General features: G+C 40.7%; 1 protein-coding gene across 3 annotated transcripts in view; it reads left to right on the top strand.

Moving 5' to 3' along the window:
• MAML3 (mastermind like transcriptional coactivator 3) overlaps positions 1-23,320 on the top strand; it is a 347,589-nt gene that overhangs the window by 197,106 nt on the left and 127,163 nt on the right. For all 3 annotated transcript variants that reach the window (XM_034772292.1, XM_034772291.1, XM_034772293.1), the window contains exon 2: positions 15,958-17,445. In XM_034772292.1, the coding sequence (XP_034628183.1) occupies positions 15,958-17,445 (1,488 nt within the window). The remainder of the gene's footprint in view (positions 1-15,957; positions 17,446-23,320) is intronic.

Here is a 23,320-nt window from a genome sequence, read left to right as displayed (position 1 = left end):
TCCTCTACCTTTCAGCCAGCAATTCTTAGGATCACATTGGATTTCTGACCCAGGAGAATGTTGCCTAAGATGCTTTTAAGGGATAGCTTGATCCTTAAGCCCATTAACCAAGTACTGCCACCAGCCACTGTTGATGGCAGATAGCATCATATGCAGACAGTTTCTTTCTCTTGCCCTGTCTGCCATGTCAGTCATTAAAATGGACTGGGTTCAGCAAGTTCAAGACATAAGCCGATCATTGCAGCTTCCAGAGGGGATATTTCCCCTAATTTGCAGCTCTGTACAGTCAGTTGCAATATGGGGCTGGAGGGGAATATCAGCTTCCTCTACTGCGGCAGGTGTGGGCCTCGGCTGGAGGCAGGATGCCAGACTTGATGGATCATTGGTCTGATCTGGTGTGGCAAATCCTATATTCCTGTTAGTGAATGTAGCCACAGCAAGTGCTTAGAAAACTTTCCACATAAGTTGCAATGCTGCCCTTTGAGTGAAGCCCAGTTTAAAGCTGATAGATAATGAAGGAAACCCCCCCACTCCCTCTTTGTCCCTCACTTTAAAGCAGAGGAAGTGGGACATTTTAGAAAACCTTTGTTTCAATGTATAAAATGAATTGAAATGCAGTTTCTGCATCCCTTGATTTCCTGCCCTAGCCCAGATAGAGAGCTGATCCACTGAAATATTGACTATCATTAGTCTGAGATTTAGCTTTTCATCCTCTCTGAAGGGCAGGCCTTTTTTGGTTTCTGTAGGCCCTCTGTCATTTTTGTCCCTTCTGTGTTTCTCTCTTCCCCTTTGATATGACAATGATTCTGCACAGGGAAGGGACCCTTCCCAGAAGAGGATTGTTTCAAGGACTGATGAAGAAAAAAAATTGGCAGTATATAATTTTTTTTAAAGTCACCTCTTAAAATAACGCTTGGTAAATGCAGCAGCCAGCATTGTTAACCAGCTTAAAGCCCTCTTAACAATGTGCAGTTGCTCTTGCTTGCTCGTCCATTGATTTCCTCCTGCCCTCCATAGGCCAGGCTGTAGTTAAGCCTTGTGTCCTCCACGTGATACTGAGCCGAATCAGATTTTCCTTTTAGTTGTTCGATCAAATTTTCCTTCCTAGAGCTTAGAAGGCACACTTGGGACCTTATAGTAATTGCCTCCCCACGCTGAACTGCTGATACCTTTATTGGATTGGCGTAGGGTTTCAGAGGACTGTGTTTAACATGCAGTGAGCCGCAGCAATGCAAACAGCTCCAGTGTTTAAACAAGCATCCATTAGGCCAGGAAACAAGACTGTGCCAGCCCATTTGGTGCTCTTTAGTGCTGGCAGCTTAAGGTGAATGGTGCAGTAGTGCTTGCTGGGGGGAGGGAGAGGCACAATTGCAGCGTCAGGAAAACAAGCAGAGATTCTCTTTAGGTTTGTGGAAGGTGGAGGGGGGAAATGTTGCGGCTAGGGACATGTGCAAAGCTCATTAATATCTCATTATGTTAGAATTGCAATCTCCCAGCAGATCAGCATTAACATGTGCTGTGCCAGAGGAAGGGCTACAGAAGCACAGCAGGCATGTTTTAAGCAACACAAGCTCTTTTTCCTTTCTCCCTTTGCATTGAAAGGGACAGGGGGGTGTTTTAAGCACCAAAAGAAATCGTTTGTGCAGGCAAGAAGCCAAAAAACCCAACCCCTATGATGTTTTGTATATCAGCCTAATACAGTACAGTACACTTCATCAAACAAGAACAGTGCCCTATTGGGGTTATAGCAATACCCACTAGCATCTTTCACTATTTCTAATAAACCTCCTTTATTTTCAGGAGTGCTTAACTCAGCTGCAAAAATTTGGCTCTGTGAAATTTAGCATTCAGGATCTCAGGTTTAATTTTTTCCCCCCTCTGATCAAACCTGACGGGGAAAAAATAGACTGAGAAATTCTGAACTTACATGAGCACACGAGAAGCCATAGGTGTGAGTGAGGTTTGACTTAAAATTTTCTTGTAACTTAAAAATGGCTTTCATTTCATTTTAAACTGGAATGTTTGTAGGCCATTAGCTGATAACACATTAGGGTCTATTGTACAAATGAATTCTTTGGGTGAAATCCTGGCTCCAATTAGGTCAATAACAAAACTCCAGTGGGGCCAGGATTTTACCCATTGACTGACTATATGTGCCCAAGTTACGCCCTTTAGAACACAGCTATGGCTCACAATGACTGTTAAACAAAAATGTTGGGGCGCTTCTAGAATAAGGCTCCTCCCTGTGCTCACTGTTGTTACAATTTTTGTTTTTTGCACGTGCCAACTGTCATTGAGAAGACTGAGTCACAATAGTGATAGAAAAAGTGCTACTGTTACATTCTCTACCCTACTGGTCTTGTTTCCCTGAAATTACAATGATGACATTTTATTCTCTTGCTTTTTTGCACAGACCTAATCATTCTCATACCACATACAAACACCATTCTAATAGTTACGCTATCTGTAGCCAAGCTGTAAGAAAAGTATTCTCCTTCAGCTTCTTTTGTGCCATATGAGCAAAACAGTTAAATTAGTTCTGATTTTCATTAAATATTTGGGTTAAATATGTGTGTGCCCATAGATCTTTGTTCAGACTGAACATTTTGTTTGAGCTTTATAGCTCAGACATTCAGTTTTTAATGTTTTCAACCTTCCCAGTATGTGTCTGTTACTTTCATGGAACAATATTGGAGCCCTCCAGTGGCCAAACTAATCTTTCCAAGGGATGGAGTTCAAATTCTGTGGTGGTTGTATTTTTATTAACATTCTATTCATTTTCCCCCATTAATAAGATAAGATTAATTTTACCATTTTTTTTCTTAACTTTTGCTCTAGGGGGAAAAAGGATGTCTGATTCACAACTTCCCACATGTAAGATAAGCATTTGGTGTCCAATAAACTACTATTCCATTAAATTATACCTGGGTTTTAAAAAACTTCAGAATTAGATCACATCAAAAATGTTTTAACAATTTCCACATAAAAAAAACCCTGAGGAAAAATGATTTTTCATGTATTAGAAAATTATTCTTAAGAAGTTTTGGTTTGGGACATTTTCATCTTTTCAGTTTTTTTTGTTTCTTCCCCCCATTTTTTCCTTTCCCCCCTTTGACTGAAAAAGAGGGGGAAAGGTGGAGGAAAGGGAGAGACAAACAAACAAACAAAAATCAACATCAGAACATTTTGAATTTGGGGTATTTAAAAAAACAGAACAAAGAAAATTTTGAAATCTATTTTTGGCAAAAGTATTTGGTTTTCAAAAAGGGACATTTTTCAATATTTTTTTCCATTTTATAATTTTAGACCGTGCTATGCAGAATTATGCAGGAATGGTCCCAAACACTGCATCTTACAGTAGTGACACAGCCATGCATGGGACCTTTCCTGTAGAATACTATAGCATTTTTATAAAGGTGTTCTGAAAGGCCAGGGCAGCAGGGCCTACAGCTCCAGGCCATAACCCAGGTGGTTCTTTAATTAATCTGACCCTGTGTACATCAGCCAACAGCAGCTCTAGAAAGACAATATGTATATGTCCAGTCCTTGTGCACCCAGAGAGTTGTTTTTCATTTTTGTTCATTATTTTTGGTAAGATTTTTTTTAATTGGTGGGGGGGGAGCAATGAAAATAAGTAAAGTCAGGAAATTTTGAGTTTTTGCAGGAAATTCTGTCCTTAGCTTGTACCAGGCATAAGGGCAAATTCAAGGCCCTACGTTGTGACCATGGACTTTTTGGCTGAAGGTGACTGGATTTAGAGTTTGTCAGGTTAATCATCCAGGAAGGGCTTGCTGTTCAGCAGAGCAAGGAACTCTTCCCTTCCCCACCCTTGGCTGAGTACCTGGCCTCCCCAGCATCCCTAATCCCTGCTAGCCTAGGGACCAAGAAACCACAGGACTGTGAATCAAACCTGCATCTTCCACCTTGCATTGTAAAATGCAAGTCTTGGGCTTTTTGGGACTGCTATGTCAGCCCCTTAATTTTATTTTGAAGTACTCCGATAGTCAGGATTTTTTTTTTATGTGACAGTTTGAGAAGGTCTGGAAAAAGTCATCTTCTAAACAGCATGAGGAAAAATCCCAACATGATGTCATGTAATTTATTTTTAAGAGGAACTTTCATATAGCAGGAAACTTTCTCACACAGCAGATTTATACATAATACCAGATGCTTTTCATATGATTTTCCCTCATTTACCTAACCATGTTTGCTAATTAGCAAAACTGATTATTATTTATCTAGAATCCAGTGAATGCAAAGCACTTTATAGACAAAAAGGACATGCAGTCCCTGCCCCAAAGTGTTTCTAATCTAAATAATCCAACAGGAATTTACAATCTAGGTAATTAAACAAGGATTTGGTACCTCATAATCTGTCTTCCCTTGTTTGTCCCTGCAGGAAAATAAGAATCATTTCCAGAGCAACTAACTGAGTGTGTTGTTATAATTGCAGGCTAAACCATGAAGACCTTGCATACTTTTTTCTCAGCCTTTATTAAGGCAAAACTCTCAATGACGAACTCAGTGAAAATGCAGCCTGGGGAAGGACCTCAACAGAGTTTCCCCCCCCACGTGATTGACCAACTTCAGTGCTGTGAAGAAGGAAACCCTTATCAAATAGAAATGTCCCCTGCTTGAACATATGGATTGGCCCCTATAGCAGTGAAGGAAAGCTGCTAGAGTTGTCCATCCCTGGGAGATTGTCAATCCCTTCTACATTCTTCTCCATCTTTCTCTGTCTCCACTAGGTGGCTCATGGCACATTCAAGAGCTCATGGGATCTTTGTCTTTTTTACAAATTATTTTTTTCTCCCTAATGGGAGAAAGAGGGCACAGAAATATGGTACTGTGCTCCTATGGTTTGGGGACAGGAATGGGAGTCTTGGGTTTGAATCTTGGCTCTGTCATTTATTTGATATGTGCCCTTGGGCAAGGCACTTAACCCCTCTGCACTTCAGTTCTCCTGCTCTCACACATACACCCTGTTTTCCCCCCAAGATCAAGTCCCACATAATTGTGGTTCTACCCCTGGAGCATTTAGTTTACAGACCAACAAATTAAAAGCAGTTCAGTGCTAGCTGGAGCATTGGTAATGCTGCAAAAGGAAAAGGTGGGAATGACAGTGTTTTAAGGAAGAAAATAAGATTGTTGGAAGCACATTCTGTGAATGCACTGCTGGTTTGTGGTGCATTTCCAGAGACTAACTAAGCAAACTATGGTATCTTGTGCTTCATGCTTTTAAGGGGGTTCGTAAAGAACTGTGGAGCTCTGAGTGACTCAGCCTTAGATCTCGTTTACCTAGAGCATCTAACAATAGAAAATGCTCTTTTGTTCTTCGGTGTGTTTATTCAACATTGTTAAAAGCCAACAAGCTCTCAGTAGTGCATGGGATTTGAAAGCTAAATTTAATTTCAAGTAGCCACTAACCTATGCTTAGTACACATGGATCTCTGAGATGAAAGCCCATGTGACTATAACAGGCAGCAGCCATGCATGCTTGCATGTGTGGAAAATACATAGGGGTTTCTCCGTCACTAACAGGTAAATGTTAAAAAACTAGTCTGAGCATGATGTATACTTACAGGGCAAAGGACAGGAGACATATTACGATTTCCTTGTTCTATTTGAGAGTGTTTTGTTTCCTTGTTCTATTTGAGAGTGTGTGGGTTCTTGGGGTGCCCAGAACTGTGAGCCAACTTGTTACCATCCCTCCCCCACTTGCAGCAATAGGGAGGCTTGTATATGCTTAACTGGGGGTCAGCTCCTAACACCACCAGCCTACTAGCCATCCAATCAGTTCCTCTGGGCTGACTGCCGTGACCAGGAATGAGTGTGGAGGAAAGAAAAAAGAGATCTAGATGCATTGTGAACATTTCCAAGTGCCTTTTTTCATTTTTTGGAATTTCAAGTTTGATTTTTTTAATAATTATTTTTGTTGTTAAAAGTAGTGACCAAAATGATGTTTTTTTTAAAATGCGTGTTGTCGTGTAGTTTAAGCTGCATTCAGTGGCATGGGCCATTCAGATCTTTGTCCTTTCTTTTCTTCCCCTAAAACACACTGCTTTGTGCCATAATAAAAATCAGGGCTTTGAAAACTGTTGGTACTCCATTAGAGTGCAGCAAAACATTTTTTTTCTTTTTGCTTATTCTGGACTCAAATTATGGTTTCTCATTGATGTCATACTGCATACCACCAATGAAACACAGGGGCTCGAACATATATTAGTGTTTGACTTTGATTGTCCAAACACTCCTTTTTTTTCAACTTCTCCTTTTTTTGATTTTGCTGAACAGATTCTTGTTAAGAGGATGATCTTGCACTTATCCCAGGGGCTGAATTGTTATGGGGGAGAAAGGGGGGGGGGCAGCGTGAATGGTCATGCCTCACTCTATAAAATACCAGAGTAGCTGGCTGGTTCTACTAAAACTAGCAGCCACAAAAATAAGTAACCATTTAAGTGATCATCATTAGGTTTCAGAGTTAGCACTCCCACTTGTTGAATGGGAGCAGTTTACACCATTCTTAGCACTATTTTTTCAGGTTGTCTGAAATTCATACAGTGCTGAATTGTTTTACACTTGAAAGTTTTTTTTCAAAACCATATGGGCTGGAAACTTAATATTTTTAAATGAAACCATATAGTTTGGAGGAACTGATGGTGTGACTAGAGAAGTGCTGGCATAGGATGTCTCTTGTGCCAACTGAAACCAGCTTCAGCTGCGCTCTTTTCTCTCTTTCCCATCGGTGAATTTTAACAGAGTATGTTATTAATGATTGTATTATTCATTTAGATTGCGCCATAGATGTGCATTGGAATTAACATACGTATAAGAAGATCAATTGTCTGCCCGGAGGAGCTACAATCTGAAATCCTGCCTTGTTTTATGCAGATGCACAAGGAGCCTCTTCTCACACCCAACACATTGATGCAGCAGCAAGGCAGGATTGTAGCCTGTTGCTCTCTACAGCGGTAGGGAGGGAGCGTGTTCTGTTTCAGGCTTGAGAAGGGGTGGGCAGTGGTCGCTCTCTTGCCCCTACTGCAAATTCTGCCTTGGGAAGCAGTTGCTGTGGGGTGAACATGCTGCTCCTTCCCTCCAGCACCCTCTGAGCCATCCTGCACCACAATAGCAGGATGGCTGTTGCTCCCTTCACTAGGTCATTATAGTTTTGCTCATCCTCTAATGAGTTAGGGCAAAGTTGCACCCAGCGGGCTGTTTCTGATCTCATATACACAGAAGGAGTAACTCTGCTGAAGACTGTGAAATTCCCTAGTGTAAATCTAATATGGGAAAGAAATCATAACCTCTGAGTAGATCTAGTACTGTTTTGCTTAGCTCTTTTGTTATTGGTGATAAGCATTTAGGTAAATGGGGGGCCTCTTTGTTGAATTTGTGCTCCAACTAACTGGAGGTTCTTCAGGAGATAAATTTTAGTAATCCTGTATGTCTTCTTTTTATCTCTAGTTTATTTGCTGTTCAAATACAAAACAGACTAGGGTACCTTTTCAAAGGCTAAAGGTTTAGCTGCACAACTCCCATACAAGTCAATAGAGGTTTCATGGCTAAATCCTCATTCCATGCTTTGACAGTGTGACTCCTGCTGTCTCTAAGGCCAGTTGTAGGAAGAGTGTAACTCAGCTGTTTTCTGTGTGACAAGAATAGCCACTGCTGTCTAAATGGTTTAACCCTCATGCACTCAGCACCTTGATTAAGACTTCTGCACAATCTGAAATGTACAGTCACAGCAGCCGTAGCTAGGTTGCTGCTTTACTAGTACACCTCTACCCAATATAACGTGACCCGATATAACACGAATTCGGATATAACACGGTAAAGCAGTGCTCCGGGGGGGCAGGGCTGTGTGCTCCGGTGGATCAAAGCAAGTTCAATATAACGCGGTTTCACCTATAATGCGGTAAGATTTTTTGGCTCACAAGGACAGCGTTATATCGGGGTAGAGGTGTATTTAGCTATTTGGGCTAAGAATAAAACAGAATGGACTTAAAGAGAAAGAAAGCACTGTAGACTCTGACAGAAAGTGGTGAAGGCTATTTGACAATTATAAAAAATTTTATCCATTAAATAATGAGTGTTCTGAGGACCAACTGGACATGCAGCTAATTTAGGACTAAGAAAATTGATTGCACTTCTGTTGCCCATTTTTGCTCAGCAGATGCCCAAGGGACACTGCATTCTGAGTCTCTTCAGAAACTTATCCTTTAGTGTATTTATATTTATATTTGCTTTGTATCTGCATGTTAAATAAAGAGGGAGATAAATAGAAATATATAATAAAAATGTTTGCAGGAAAAATCAAGGTTGTTATGTAAAATGTATGCACCTGTATTTTAGCATTGGCCATGAAATTGTTGTGCATGTTATACACACAAACAATTTGAGCATCATATTTGGTGTATTTTTCATACTTACTCCTGCCTATCTGTCTGTGTAGCTCACTAACGGTGCACTCTTTACTATGCTGATATGTAAAAGATAGGTACATTCTGTGGTGAAAAAGAATATGAAGAATATCGTTAAAACTAAATGTTTGTCCATTTAGTGTAATAAAATTAACATTTACATAAAAGTTGCTGGAATGGCAGCCCTGGATGCTGATAGCCTTCATTTATTATCCACAGCATGGGCAGTGGTAGAACAAACTTCTCTACGCTGCCCTTCCAATGTATCACAACTCTAAACTGGTGGAGCTGGGGCTAGAGAGGAGTATGCAACATGACCTCCTTTTCTTCTTCCACACCCACAGAAACCCCGTCTCCATCCTCTCTTCTGATCTTCCCTCTTCCTAATAAGACACCTTGCCCTTGCCAGCTTATCACGGACTAGAATCCTTGCCTCATCCAAGTCCCCTGATAGTCACATTGTTTGCTTGGTTTACCTCTGCAGGAGTCTTTACTGCCCTGTACTGCTGCACGACTTAGCAGGATGGATCAAACACACAGGTGTGACATCTAGTCACTGGGAGCAAAGTTTCTGTAAGAACCCACAAAGCTCAATGGGGTAGAGTCTAGGTGGACCACCGAAGATGTTACTGACTTAAAACAGAATCCACAAAGTGGATTTATTGTAAATATTAAATCTCTCTTCTTTTCACAAGACCCAAGATGGAAGAGCATGATGTGCTTTCTGTGTGCAACTGCAATCCAAAATCATTTGGATACAGCAGGATTCGAGTGGTGATCTCTCAGCCTTGGGAGCATTCCCTTCAATAGGCTGTAGAAAGAAAAATATAAATAGTTGGGGAGGGGTTGGAGGTCATAAATATCTTAATTAGTTAGAAGTGGTCTTATGTAATGCACTTCTGCTTTGCTCAGCCATTTTTCTGTTAAGAGTTCAGCCTTAATTTGTGGAAGGCTATCTCATTCCTTCCACATTCCCCACCTTTGCACCTGCAGCCATTGCTGGTAAAAAGCTTACACACACACAGACAGACAGACGGACACACACACACCCCGAATCTGAGATACTGCAGTTATTTCATATTCTTGTATTCCATACAGAGCAATACTGCTCTTTCTCAAACACCAGCATGTTGTAACTGTTGGCTTTCTTTAATAGCTATAGTATCACTGCATGTGTAGTAGAGAGAATGTGGAAGGAACGAGAAGTCAATTCACAAGCTAAAGCTGAACTCATAACACACAAATGGTCAAATAAAACAAAAGAGAAGAATACTTATGCCATATTGATCATCAAAGGGCACAATGAGGACGATTACACCTTTGCCCGGAAGTCAGTCATATCAAATAAAATTACTCAATGTCACTCCAGGGCAAGGGACCTTTACCAGCTGTGATGTTTTAATGAGCTATCCATAGCATCTGGGTGCAGCAATGGACGCTATAGACTCAGAACTCACTCTTGAGACAGATACAGAGTGGAGGTGAATCAGGCTCATGCTTGGGCACAGCTGCTGGTGATCTCACAGGAAAGTCATATTCACCTCACCCCTGCTAAGGGAGCATGCTGCAATTGGAGAGATGGTGAGAGAGGAAAGGTGGGGCAAGTGCAGAAAAACCTGGAAAGAGAGCTGGTGGGACAGCCAAACACATGAGAGGGGAAGTACGACTCCCTTTGCAGGGAAGGTCCTACTTTAGTCATTGCTTCAGACTTGAGCTCATTTGAGTACAGATGGATGACAGCTCAGCTCATCTGAAATGGGAAGGGGGAATGGAAAAGATCAATTTTTATTTTTGTTTTTTTTTAAAGCTTGAATCATGAGAGTGCTATGAAGAGCATATTAAGCTATGTTGTGTTTAGGTGCACCTCTTCAACTAGGGAGCTTTATTTTTGGGTTTGTGTGTTTATTTTTCCCCTGAGAACAAAGGACAGCTACAGTACAGAGCCTCATCCTCCTGCATCCAGCAGAACTTCAGGATATGCACACAGTAGTTGCTGTAGTTGTCATTCATGCCATGTAACATAGGGATTGAAATGGCCAGAGCTGGGTTAACAACAGAAAAAGTCAGTGGCAACATGACCATTATGTAGCTGGTAGATGAAAACATCTGTAATAGCAACTGGAGCCGTCTTGTCTATGGCCTCACTGATCATCTGACCGTCAAGCATAAGGGGAACTGTGTTAAACACTATGAAGTGTGTTTGACTTTTACAGCCAGATAGGAAACAGAAAGAGAATTTAGTCTCTGAGCTTTTTTTGAAAGAGCAATAAAAGGACTAAACAGCAGCAGTCCTGGTCACTCCCCATACATAATTGAAATAGCTGCCCACTGAAGTCAGAGTGAGATTGGGGGGATGGGGCTGTATAAGTGGCTCTGACTGTTGCTATAACAACAGCACCTTGGTCTAATTTCTTTTGAAAAATGAATTGCTGCTGGTGGGATGAAGCAGAGCAGCTTCTCCCAGCAGATGAAAGCTCTGCCGACAGCCTCAAGTGGTCTGTTGTTTGTGTTTTGGATACATTGTGCTGTGCCCGCTGCAGCCCTGTTGAAAATTTCAAGACTGGTTAGATTAGGCTGTTAGAGTGTGTGCATGCATTTGTGTGCGCACACTCACACCCTTTAGATTCGTTTCAGAAAACAACCCACTAAAGTTTGACCTTTTTCTGTTCCACAAACAAAGTTCCTCTAATGACATATAAATAATACTGAGTCCTGCTTAACCAAGCCTTCTGCTTTTCTGCTTTGTGGTAGAAACCTGCTGTGAAATGGAGTCCCATCAGTGAGGTATTGTTAATAAGAATAATGTCCTACCAGCATGCAGAGGTTTTTGTTTTTATTTTATGCATCAAGAATTTTTTGCTCTTAGAGAGGAACCCTCCAAGCTGCCTGCAAATAACCGCTTTATGCAAACTGCAGATTGCATGTACAAGCAACATATTGTTTCTTTGAGGGAGATGGAAGGCGTTTTATAATAGAATATCTTATTATTCAGGCTTTGTTTTCAGAGGGGGAAGAGGACATACTGAGATTTTATACAAAAGCAGGGTGGACTTTTGATGCAGTAAGCTGTTTGCCACTCTATGGCCAATGCAAGACTTCTCAGCCATTCACCATTCCTCAGTCAGGACATGAAAATGAATATTTGTACTAAGATGGTCTAATAAGAATATTTTAGTTTTATACCAGAAGAGAAGAGAGATTTCCTCTCCAGCCTAGCCGAGGCAGTCTCAGCTTTCTCTTTTACCCTCTCCAAAGTTTATGACCACCACATTCTCTTCAAGTGCATCGTTCATATGGTGTTTCTGTCTAGTGTAACCGTTATTAAGGTGATTTCAAAGTGCAATTAAAGGAAACCACACAAGTCTTTATTTTTTTGTCGTTTGATTGTGCAATTTTTGTATATCCCCAAATCCTGAAATTGCATTAGGAAAATCAAACAATTTTAGATGCAAACTTAGAATAGGGTCCACTTGTTTTCATGTGCAACAGTACATGCTTTCTGCATGTTAGACATGTGGGGTAAAATGGTTTCCTTGTGGCTCTTTGTTGCAATAAAAAATAAATGTAGTCATTAATATTCATATACTGGTCCTGCTCTTACTCCCGCTGAAGTCAGTAAGTGTTTGTATATGCGTATAGTCAGACAGCCAAGTTTTAGAACATCAGGAAATCTTTAAGAGTTGGTATTGGCAGGAATGGGTTTGATTTATTGCTGGTCATTTGGCACTAATTTGTGTTAGTTTTCATAAACATGTTCATATAATACATGATGGGTTCAGTATAAATCATTTAATGATATAGTGAAGCCTGCAGATAGATTTCCTTATTAGCAAACTCATGTTTTAAGTGACCACCTTCAGTCTTTCTAAATGGACTGAGTACAATTCAGCACCACATGTCCACGTCTATTAAGCCATATATTTATTGTTACCTTGAGTGACTATTTGACAAGTTAATCTGGGGGGAACCCCCCACCCCCAAACCCTGAGTATAATAACCCCATTCGTAATGCAGGTGTTTGTTATGAAATTATTCTTGAGGAACAAAGGGCCCAGCTCTTCAACAGAAATAAGTATGATGGGGAACCTGGTGAGAACATGGTTGTCCCTTTGCATTGTTAAAAACATATGTCAATCTTGCAGATGTACATGGGACCCAACTGTGTTTTAATCCTGCCCCTGAATCACATTGCCCCAGGGTGTTGTATGCTGCTGGGACATGGCTGAAACACAGCTGGATTCTGTCTACTCCACAGGACCAAACTATATAGTAAACTCACTCCAAGGACCATCAGTACAGTAAGCAGGTCTTCCAACAAGGTTGTTCATACACTGTAAATGGACTGCATACAGTGCAGTACACTGTAGATGGACAGCATGCAGTCATTCAGTGCTAAGGGCGATGGAGAAATTTCTTGGGGGTCTTTGAGCACAGTAACTTCCAGCTCGTTGAAATGCTTACTACTCCAGTGTCCTCTATTGCTCTTTTATCGGCACAGTATATTAGGATCACTTGTTTGTTGGGATTTTGGCAGGGGAGGGTCTGGTAAAGAGGAGATGGAGAGATACTTGTTAACTGAATGTTTAATAGCTGAAATGAAGATGTGTAGAAACTGAGTACAGAGGGTGATGTGTGAATGGGCTGATAATATCAGATACTCTAGCAGCTTCTAGTATTTATTTTAAGTTACTCTATCAGCTGTTTTACTGAAGACAATCTCTTGGAGCCAAAAGAGATTATGACCTTTCTTTTCAAGTTCAGAAGGAGGTAAACTTGGAAATGACTGTTTTTGTACTTGAGAAGAGGGAGTATTACCACATCCATATTGTCCTTTGTTGGTTGTGCGGTCTGAACTAAGGATCTATAAAGATCAGTCAAACAAACTCAATGGCGGTAACACACTGCCACACGCTAGTGACATTGGTTCAAGAGCAGCTGGGGACTCTCTCTCTTTGCCTGGAGCTCTGATGTCACATGGTGGTGATCAGCTAGCTTTAAACTTTTAAAGGTTATTCTGTTATAAAGCCACCTTATGGGACCTGATTTTCCGTTGGCACTAGTTTTGGAAGAGGGTGCTTGCTCACAGAGAGCTGCAGTGAGACTGTTGGGGAGGAGTCAAGCCATAGGAATGGTGACCTCAGAACACACTCCAGACCATTCTTCCGGCTTGGGATAGCTACACCAAAAGTAACCCAGACATGTTCAAAAAGAAAAATACCAGAGTGATTGACCCTAATCTAATCGATGCTGCAGAACTCCCCCCCCCCCCCCCCGATGAGCTTAGAGTTGGTTTTTGGCTGATGTTTTATCTCGTTTATTTATAAAGAGGTTTGTCAGTTTAGCCAGTTAGAAACGTTAGCACTGCTGACAGATTACAGTGGGTGATTGTGTAAACTGCTTGTTGTATTAAATGTTCCCTTATTATGTCGTCCATGCTTCCTGATAAAATGTGTTGTAAAAAGGCATAGGTCGTGGACTATGGTATTTATACTAATGTTCTTTCTTCTTGGGTAATAGGCAACAAACTCCCATGTCTATATGCCAACAGAACCTTACTTAGGGGAGAGAGCCCCTATGCTAATTAGCAACATATTCATCACTTTCCCACTCTGTCCCTCTAAAAATCTCTCATACTCTAATCCATTTCAGTGGAGTCAGGAGCTGGGACTGGGGAGAAGAAGCTGATGTTTTGCTTAGGGACTCATAGACTTTCCTTTCCATGTTATAAAGGTGATATTAATTCCTGTGTAGAGGACCAACACAAGGTCTGGGCACTGCTAAAGTCCCATTTACACACTATGTGGGGCTCTTAACTGGAATTGTGTGATGCATAGGCCTTGTCCTGAGAATATCACTCCCAGTAAATAAATGGTTCTGAAGAGTGTACACAGACTGGAGAGAGAGAGGGAGTCAGCAGGATCCCCCTATAAAGGGAGAAGAGACAGTGGCATGTTGCATACCTGTTCCACAGCCAGGATTAATTTTTGGGGAGGGAAGGAGAGTGGAATTCCCAGTTTCCCATTCCAAATAACCAGAGGGATATGAGACTAAATGAATGCAGTACTTCTCCTCTGAGCAGCCAGGAAGGACAAGGGAAGAGGGAGTGTGAAGAGCCCCCCTCTCCTCGCCCCTGGAATTCTTTGATATGCTGAGGTGATCAAACTTTCCTTCAAGCACCATGGGAACTGATCTGGAGGACTCGGGGATGGGAAGTCACTGGGAGTAAAAAATTGTCTGAATTTGGAATTGTGGGAAGAAAAAAGTTGAGAACCTCTAATATGGGGAAGGGCTGGGAGATGAATGTCTATGATCTTCGTAAAAATAAAATACTTAAATTGATAAAATCTTCAGTATTTTGTTTTCCATTGTTTTACTATCAAGGATGCAAATGTGTCCTGAACAGGTTCTCTGGAATTGTGACCTCTTCACTTCCCCCACTCCCTGTTCTTTTTGCTTTAGCCAAAGAGGGCTGCTTTTTTAGCCTGGCACTTAAACAGTAGACGTAGCATTTGGTGTAGCATGGGGTAGAATTGTAGCTAGTTGCATTGATGGAATATAAATGTATCAATCTGAGTTAAAATACTTGTTAACGAGTTAGTTTTTCATGTAAAAGGCTAATTTGGCTGCTTTTGTGGCCTCTTTTGTTAAGTGAATATTGCTATTCTATTGTTTTAATTTGTTCTTTATTACTTATATTATGGTTGCACCTAGTATAGGTGCTATACAAACTTTTTTTAATATAATTTTGTTTATCTCTGAGTATCTGAATCAGTTCAATGTCATATAAAGTGCTAACAATCTTTCTTTTATTAAAGTTTATATATTTTTTACTATTTAAGACCAACTTCCAATATATCTCTGTCTAGTATATTAGAGCAGAGTGCTGATTAGATAAAACTTTTTAAACGAGTCATTTGTCTAAAAACATAAAAGAAAACAGCTCATGTGTGAATGGCAGTATTTATACTGTAAATAATTTTCTAGAAACAAAGATTTTCAGAAATGATTGGTGATTTTTTTTTTTTTTTTTACTCAATTTTTGGGTGCCCAACTTGAGACTAGCTTACAGGAGCCTGATTTTCAGAGGGCAAATGCTTAGCTCTTTTTGAAAATGATGCTACTTTAAAGTCTCTCACTTACTTTGGGCACCCGAAAATGGAAGCACCCGAAATCCCTAGTCACATTTGAAAATGTCGGCCAGTCTCTTTATTTTTAGTGATTAACGTAGCATAGCCTAACCTTTATAGTAAAACCCCTCAAACGGCAAACTAAACAGCAGTGTACCAGTGCGTGGGATTATGCACCTCATATTCAGGATCAGGTTTCTTTATTTGTTTCAAACCCTCTTCTCCAATTTGTCTGACCTCTGAGGCATAAGGAGAAAACCAAGGACTTTTTCCATTCAGAATTTCTAAAATCTGTGAGATACAAGGGGGAAAACTACTGTTGCAAAGTTCATAACATGGTTGTGTGAAAGATAAATTTGTGTAAGTGGCTTATATGGTTTTTATTTTTTTCTTTCTTTTCTTCCTTCAAGCTACAAGAGACAGTAAAGAGGAAACTGGAAGGAGCGCGTTCACCCCTCAATGGAGAGCAGCAGAATGGTGTCTGTGATGGTAGTTTCTCTCCAACCAGCAAGCGGATACGGAAGGATGTACCAGGAATCGATACAATCAATAGCTTGCCCAATAACTTGCCTTTGCCTTCTGTTTCTCCTCTTCACCAGCTTGACATGAAGCCTTCCTTACCCCTGCAGAAGAGTGGAACTCATGCTAGTGGGCTGGAAGACTTGGGTAAAAATGGTGGACTTCCAGAGATAAAGCTCCCCGTTAATGGTTGCAGTGAGCTTGAGGACAGTTTTAACATCCTGCAAAACAAGGAGCTAAAACAAGAACCTTTGGATGACCCCACCTGCATAGACACTTCTGAAACATCCCTTTCGAATCAAAACAAATTATTCTCAGATATTAATCTGAATGATCAAGAGTGGCAGGAGTTAATAGATGAGCTAGCCAACACTGTACCAGAAGATGACATACAAGATTTGTTCAATGAAGACTTCGAAGAGAAGAAGGAACCAGAATTTCCCAGGCCTGCCGCTGAGACTCAAGAAAGTGCAAGCGTTAAGAGCGATCCATCTCATTCTCCATTTGCTCACGTACCAATGGGGTCTCCCCAGGTGAGGCCTTCTTCTTCAGGCCCTCCATTTTCAAATGTCTCCACAGCTTCTAGTATAACTTCTGTATCCAGTGCTCCACCAGCTCCAATCTCTGCCAGCTCACCAGCAAATTGTGTTGTTCAGTCACCTCAAACTCCCAATCAAGCCCATACTCCAGGTCAAACTCAGTCACGACCTGGAAATGGTTATCTTATTAATCCAGGAGCAATGACTGTCGCAGGTTCAGGGCCTGGTCCTGTGGCTATATCCAGTGCTGACTTGTCTCCGGCTGAACAGCTCAAGCAAATGGCAGCACAGCAACAACAAAGAGCTAAACTCATGCAGCAAAAGCAGCAGCAGCATCCAAATCAAGCATCAAGCTGGTCACCTGTGGGACCTCCATCTAGTCCGTATGGAGGACCCTTCAGTTCAGACAAACCAAATAGTCCAATGATGTATCCCCAAGCCTTTAACAACCAAAATCCTATAGTGCCTCCTATGGCAAGTAATCCACAGAAGACCACAATTAATAACTACCTCCCTCAAAATCACATGAATATGATCAATCAACAGACAAATAATTTGGGTACAAACTCTTTAAGCAAGCAGCCCAACATGCTTACTTATGGCAACACTAAACCTCTGACTCATTTTAATGCTGAATTGAGTCAGAGAATGACCCCACCAATGGCCAATCCCAGCAAGAACCCCATGATGCCATACATACAGCAGCAACAGTCCCAGCAGCCACAGATGCAAGCTCAGCTGACACACCTGAGTGAGGAACAGAAACGAATGCTTATTATGAAGCAGAAAGGAATGATGAATCAACCAATGGCATATGCAACACTTCCCTCCCTTGGCCAGGTAAGCATGAATACAGGACACACTTTGAATAATGCATGTGTGCCGTTTGTAGATAAGCAAGGAGAGAATAGCACAAAGCTTCAGCGTTCACAGCTCCTCATATGTCTCTGTATGTTCTCTTTCTTTAAGTGGAGGGGTTTCTTTGCAGCAGCTTCTTGTTTTCAGTGTGACATCCAATGAATGCTTTTATTGTGAGCAGACATACTCTGTCTGTGTATCTGCTGATTAGGGCTTGGCAGGGAGGGTATGGAGAAGATTGGTTTTGAAGTCTCATCTCTGAGAATTTGTCGCAGCCTTTGTCTAATAGGGCACTTTGTACCTTTGCATCTGGTACCGTTGTATTGTTTAATTTTTAGAATGTTAACATCCTAAGAGGAGGTTTAGCAGTGTCACTTTTCCCTCAGTGGTGGGGAAGTGAAGGGAGGCTCAAGCCATCTTGAAGCAGAGTATTTAGAAAGGATGTGGCCAAGTTGCATGAATTGGCAATGGAAGAGCCTTCAAGAGGCTGAATGCCCTGAACTCCTACTCGAGGGAGTAAATAGCAATTGAGGTATTTAGCACCTCATGAGATCATGCCCAAACTGAGATAATTTATGACATGATTTCCAAGTGGTTCTCAATTACCCCTTTTTAATGTATTTTTGTTTTCCAGATGAATAAAGTCTTCTCCAGTGGCTTGCCCAGTGATTTAGCTCTTAGAGATAAGCTTTACCTCCTTGGCTTGACTGACTTTCCATTACCTTCTCACTTTAAACCCCTGTGGGGCTGGTGTTCTGAGGTTTTGGGGATACACAAGCAGATGGATCTAAAATAATTGATTTAAATACCAATAATAGAAAGACCATGTAACATTATGGGTCAGCCAGATTGGGAGCCCTTCATTCATACTGAGAACCCTTTAGTAAAACTACTGGTGTGCATAAATATTCACCAGTGTGACTATTTGAGTGTTGTTTGTGTTTGAATGTTGTTTGGTTAATTTTAAAAAGAACTACAAAAAATAATCAACTGTTTTATAACCAGTCCAGGCCTACAGTTAATGTGATACATGTCATGGAAGGTATGCCACCAAAGAGTGTCAGGAATTGTGATGTAATGATATGCTAATAGAATTGTCTATTGTTAGTTTTAGTCCAAACAGCTTTTACTAAATTAGCTGTTTCCACAACCACCTACAATAAGTGCTTCCTTTTGAGCACAGTTTGGGATAATTAATTGTTACTCACATTGCTAATACACATGTGAATACAGCGGGGTTTTACATTTCCTTAACCCGTTGAGTTTTGAAATCTACCAATAGGGGGAGCATATCTTTTCCACCATAGAGCCCTTCACATGTTGTTTAAAGTGAACTGCAAAGCTAAAAGAAATGTGCTAGTGCCTTCCATGTTGTTCATATGCATCATGCATGAAGATAGTTGAAAGGTTTGTTCTTCTGCTTGTCTTTTGCTTTAGAAATTACAAGTCCAATTTCTCTGTTTTTGGTGAAGGCCTATCTAAAGAAATAGTGGGATAATGACATCAAAACAGACTGAAATCTGAGCTACAGCTTTTCCAGCCTTTCACTGAGAGGGAAAGGGATGTTTAGGCCAGACTGTCTAATACTTTGTGATTTCTTTTCTTTGTTGGTTTGGTTTTAAACCTGTTTGAGTTAAACACCTATCAAACAGTTAGGAGAAAAGCTGCCACTGTGAAAGATTTAACGTCCCTTCACTTGAAGGCTGAGAAATCTGTAGTGCAGATTTTACCTTTACAAATGTCACTGTCTCATTACAGGTTTCAGAGTAGCAGCCGTGTTAGTCTGTATCCGCAAAAAGAAGAACAGGAGTACTTGTGGCACCTTAGAGACTAACAAATTTATTAGAGCATAAGCTTTCGTGGACTACAGCCCACTTCTTCGGATGCATATAGAATGGAACATATATTGAGGAGATATATATACACACATACAGAGAGCATAAGCAGGTGGGAGTTGTCTTACCAACTCTGAGAGGCCAATTAATTAATTAATTAAGAGAGAAAAAACTTTTGAAGTGATAATCAAGCTAGCCCAGTACAGACAGTTTGATAAGAAGTGTGAGAATACTTACAAGGGGAGATAGATTCAATGTCTCATTACAGTTCTCCAACAAGAGCAGGGAAGTCAAGATTTCATATTCCTGTTGTTGTTATGGTTTTAAAAATTCAGAAAACCCTGTTTAACAAACAAAGCACTGAAGGCATCTTTGTAGTTTAGAAGAAAGCAACATGGGGGGGGAGGGACACCAAAATTTTTTTTAAAAACATTTGCGTTTCACCTTTAAATGACCTGACCAGAAATAAGGACTTATTGCTTCCATATTGAAAGGTCCCTCCAGTCCCGAGGGCAACTTAAGGTGCATGTATAGAAAAGGTTCAAAGAGGTGATGAAGGTAAAATAATAGATTTTTCAGCTGAAAGGTATTTCCCTACTCCTTTCCTTACTGCTTCCCTGAAGATTACTTTTCTATGGAAAACTAGAAAGCTGTTGTTATTCTGAGGTCTGCTCATTCAGGAATGGATTGTTTCACACAATGATGGGAAAAGATCTGTTGATAATATTGAGCCAAATCCAGAGATAGATGTTGAGATACTGCTACAGACTCCAGGATACAGAGAGAGACAAAGGTGCTAGAATCTCAGCTCAGATCCAGATTATAGGTAAACGTAACGAAAAACTTTTATGTTGCTGTTTGAAACAAATTTCAAAATGTAAATAAGTGTGTGTCTATATCTTTCTGTGAGTTTATAATTGTTACTCTCCGACTGTAATTTTTTTACCTCTGACATGTATTCATATGTTCTATAGATATATATTTTGGAGTGTGTGTATCAGGATTATTTAAAAACAAAGTGGGTATACAGAACAAGAGATACTGCTATACTAATTGGGTCACATGGTTGGCACTGAGCATATATGAATATCACATGACTGGTACACAGTGTATAATTTTTGCCAGGGCTGAGCCCCAGCACCTCTAAGCCAGGCAGTTCATAGGCCTGATACTTCTGGTCTTGGCATGTCAGTTAGCACTAGTAATGTTTGGAACAAACTGCCACCAAAGCTGGAAAAGTCATAATCCTTGGAACATACACTGGCACTTCAAGTCCTATATTTTATACTAATCCTAGTTCTGTTATAATGGGCACTTTGTATTTTTCTTAAAGCTAACTAGTATTGGGTAGCAAGAGTACTACCTTCCCCCTGAAGTGCCTCACAGTGTACCTCAACTGTGTCCCAGAGGCATCACCTGTTAAGGATACATTTTCACTGCAGTTACTGGGGCTCTGACTTGGGTGTTACTCCTAACTCCACTCCCATCTATACACAAAATCCTCTCACCTGAGTTTAGTGCTTTTAGCCTGGGCTAGCTGGCTCACTTGGGGCTGTAGGCTAAACCCCAGGTACTACTTTCATTTAGGCTGGTAACCCATCCACTTTGCAGTGAGGACAGAGACTAACCCATTCTCATGCTAATAGTCCCTTCCCACAATTCCCCCACAGTACCCCAAAGGGCTGACAAGTTCTCCCACAGTTTCTTGGGAAAGGATCACCGAGTGCCTCAGTTTATTGCAGCAGAAAGAACCAGGGGGTATGGCCTCAGAAATCTGAGCAACACGCACAAGGGAGTTCAGCTCCGATGAGGAGTAATTCAGTGTGACCGCTGACACCCAGTCTAGGCTGAGTCGGGTGCCTATCACCTGAGCAAACTCTGCAGTGAAGCCCTACTTTAAGGGTGAGAGATTAGTTCACGCTGTATGCCACTTAATCCCTTGGGTTCTGCTGTGACTGCTAACAAGATTGACAATCAGTGCCAGTTGTGATAATGGTTTATAGGGAGGCTTGTTTACTGGAAATTAGATTGAGATTGCTCGCCTGTTACATGTAAACCACCAGAAACCCTTTAATGGTAATACTTTTGACTCAGTACCAGCCTGGGCTGGATTATGAACTAGGGACCTAAAGGTCAAAAGCTCTCCTCCCCTTTGCCCATTCTACATATTTTCTTTTTACTTTGAGCCAAGACAGTGGTAATATGCTCTTGTTATGCAGGAACTGGTGTAAATTAAGAGCGAAATGAAATATTGAACCCTCTCTTCAGTCCTTTATAACATGTAGAGTTCAATGAGAGTTTGCAAATGAATAAGGTTAGACTTTCTTCACCTGACAGCCTCAAGATTATCTGCAGTCCTATTCCCATTTTATACCCCTCCTCCTCCTCCAAAAAAAAAAAAAAAAGAGTTGACTTGCCTAGACTGCTTTTACTATAAGGAGATTTTAGTAGTAGGAAAATGTTAACTCTGCAGTTGCACTGGAGTTCTCAGGATAAAGTCATTTCTTAGGGCCTAATTCAGGTGGCTACTTAAGCACATGGCTAATTTTAAGAATGTGTGTAGTCCCACTGATTTCAATGGGACTACTCACATGCTTCAGCTTAGGCATGTGCTTAATTATCTTGTTGAGTTGGGGCCAAAGTGCAGAGTAGTGATGACTAGAGAGGAGAAATATGGTAACAGTGACACTTTGAAAAGAAACCATATTGATTTTAGTAGGGTATTTACATTTCTGAGTCATCCGAGTTTGCAGAGCTGACCCATTGATTTCAGGGTAGCGCAGTTAAACCTGTGCATGTTTGCAGAATTGTAGTTTGAGTCAAGTAACTTCAGTGATGATCTTGATTGGGCATACAATCCAGATTACCCTGAAATTGGGACTTAACAAAGCCAGTGTGTACTCTGAGCCTTTTTACCCTGTGTATCCAAAGCTATTTTAGCTAGGGAAGATTGTCAATCACGCCTGTATTTCAGAATAATTAAATTGCCCCTTTCTTTGGAATTTTTTTTTAAAACAAGCTTTGAACTCTTCAGTATAAATGTAAATTGTATAGGGGAAATAAGCATAACAGAGTAGATCTTGTATGACTAGGATAAAATCAAACATTTGGAACTGAGAGAGCGATCAGAAGTTAATGAGTGTGAGAAGGTGGAGAGAGGCCAAAGCAAAAGAGAATTCTCTGTGGATGTAAAAAAAATTTATAAACTTCTGATTCGTCACCCCGATGAGGTTGTGAGGATGCTGTGGCTATCATTTCTATTGAAAATTCAGATATCTTGTCTGAAATTAGAAGTGTATGGGGGAGGAGGGAAGAAATAACACCACATAGAAAGAATCCCTTCAGATTTGCTTTTGTATCTTTTTGTTTTAACTTTGAAAATGTGCAGCTGATTCAATCAGCCTTTTTGTGTGTGACTGAGAAAAAGGGCTTTGTATCCATAGATCATTCCTAAAATGTAACCAGCTTTACTATTTAAAAAAAAAAAAAAAAAAAACACCATAGAACTATGAAAGAGATCTTTGCTTTCTTTTAAGATTGTGTTGGTTTTTAATACAATGCCTTTTATACCTAGACCAAAACAGTCATTCAAATTTCAACAGTTCCACTATGAAATCTGAAATTATAGAAGAAGGTCCCCACACTTGCTTTTGGTGCTTCCAGGAATAGCATAGACAGCAGTCAGACTCTGCTCCAAGGAGGCACAGGATTGGAATAGCAAAAATTTGGCAGTTTGGAATGTTGAGGAGCACTTGCCAAATAACCTGAGGAAATGTCGAGACTTCATGTTTCTTGAAAGCTGTGGCTGGAGCCAAAGTCTCCTGTTGTCTTCAGTGGGCCTCACTTTTACAAACACTAAAATTCACTCTTCAGAAATCACAGACAGGGAGGAAACAATTCACTGATGCAGAGCTATATGGATAACATAAAGTCACCTATCTACATATGTTTAGTGAGCAGGCAAGGAGCATTTGAGAACCTTCATATTCAAGAATAGACTGGTTTGAGTTCTACATGTTCCC

The sequence above is a fragment of the Trachemys scripta genome, chromosome 5 (genome assembly GCF_013100865.1).
Source record: "Trachemys scripta elegans isolate TJP31775 chromosome 5, CAS_Tse_1.0, whole genome shotgun sequence".
Classification (NCBI taxonomy): domain Eukaryota; kingdom Metazoa; phylum Chordata; order Testudines; family Emydidae; genus Trachemys; species Trachemys scripta.
Note: the sequence above shows the minus strand (reverse complement) of the source record. Positions and strands in the feature narration are given on the sequence as shown.